Source organism: Glossina fuscipes, unplaced genomic scaffold (genome assembly GCF_014805625.2).
Source record: "Glossina fuscipes isolate IAEA_lab_2018 unplaced genomic scaffold, Yale_Gfus_2 58768, whole genome shotgun sequence".
In the NCBI taxonomy this organism is placed as follows: domain Eukaryota; kingdom Metazoa; phylum Arthropoda; class Insecta; order Diptera; family Glossinidae; genus Glossina; species Glossina fuscipes.
In genome coordinates, this window is record NW_024001655.1 from 1 (window position 1) to 1,376 (window position 1,376).

Below are 1,376 nucleotides of genomic sequence, written 5' to 3' on the forward strand. Positions count from 1 at the left end.
AAAAAAAAAAAGGTTAAAATTTAAAAAACAGATTTACTTTAGGGGACGTTAACGCTGTTGATGTCATTACTGTTGCTGTTGCTAACGGTGTAGAAATGAGCTCTTTACTCCGCTTGGCATTTTCTAGCATTTCATTGTAATTTTTCAAGATAACATCGTATTGTTGCTCATTTATATCGACCGGTTTAATCGCCGACACCGCAAGGAGTTTTTCTGATTTGTATTTTTCTGGTATGGCTTGTTGGGCTAGTGTGATGGCAGCGTTATGTGATTTGCATAGACACAATAAAACTTCTTTTAAATCCTCCAAACGATAGGTAGTAATTTCTTCCAGTTCGGTTGACCAAATGTTTATATCGCAAACGAAACGAGCCAAAGCCAATGCAGCTGCGGAAATCATCGATGGATAAAAGCGCAAATAAGGATCAGCCTCGAGCAAGGATAATTCACAAATATACAGCGTTAAATACTTCACTTTATCCGGTATGTCGATTAGCACTGAATAGGTGCTCGTGAACACATAGGCTGTGGGTGTGCACAAATCGAAAGCTAAAATCTTTAATATTATTTGTTCCATGCGCAACACCTGTGCCTTATTGTAAGTATCATCGGTAATAAAAACAAATTCCGATACATCCGGTGGATAGATTTCCTCATATTTGGAAGCAATGTACATTGCAGCCGTTCCAACCAATTGCAATTTGTTACGCACTACCGACATGTGACTAAGGAATCGATCAATATAGGATACCGATAAGTACAGTGTCTCTGTATCTAAATTGTACTCTTCGGAAACCTCGACAAGCCAGTCGACCAATATAGCACGCATTGAATAATTGATATCTGTTTGGCGGCGCATATAATGAGGTTTGGGGCGATGCTTTTTTTCGCTTTCACGGAAATATTCCAATATATCACGTTGATATTCTACTACTTCAAAGAAACGTTGACGATCATTACGAGGTAATTGTAATTTCTTATTAGATGATGCCTCAGATATATCAGCAATCTCTCCAGAATTACTATCGTCCGTAAATAATTGAGAATTTATGACAGAACGGTCTACGGACATAGGTGATAAGATCTCAGATACTGACATTGGCGTAGTATCCAGCGTGTATTCATTTTCTTCACACTTCTGAACCAAAGAAGAATCGCTTTTTTCCGCTAAAACGCGCTGTTGTTTCTTTTGTTGCTGCTTTTCTCCATAGAAATTTTCTTTTTCCACAACATCATGACTAGGTTCTATTGTAGCGGCAGCAGGATAATGTGGCGGCTGCTGTTTGTTCGTTACGGTAGCTGTATGCGTATCGATAATGGCATCGCTTTTATCCTCATACACAGAAAACGTTTTAAATTGTTCCACTGGTTCAACG

General features: G+C 38.7%; 1 protein-coding gene across 1 annotated transcript; it reads right to left on the bottom strand.

Annotated features, from left to right (window-relative positions):
* Positions 1 to 37: 37 nt before the first annotated feature.
* Positions 38 to 1,286, bottom strand: LOC119643195 (G2/mitotic-specific cyclin-A-like; the record flags this gene model as incomplete). Its single annotated transcript, XM_038042542.1, has 1 exon — positions 38 to 1,286. A coding segment is annotated over exon 1 (1,062 nt), but the record flags the coding sequence as incomplete, so codon positions are not given.
* Positions 1,287 to 1,376: the final 90 nt, after the last annotated feature.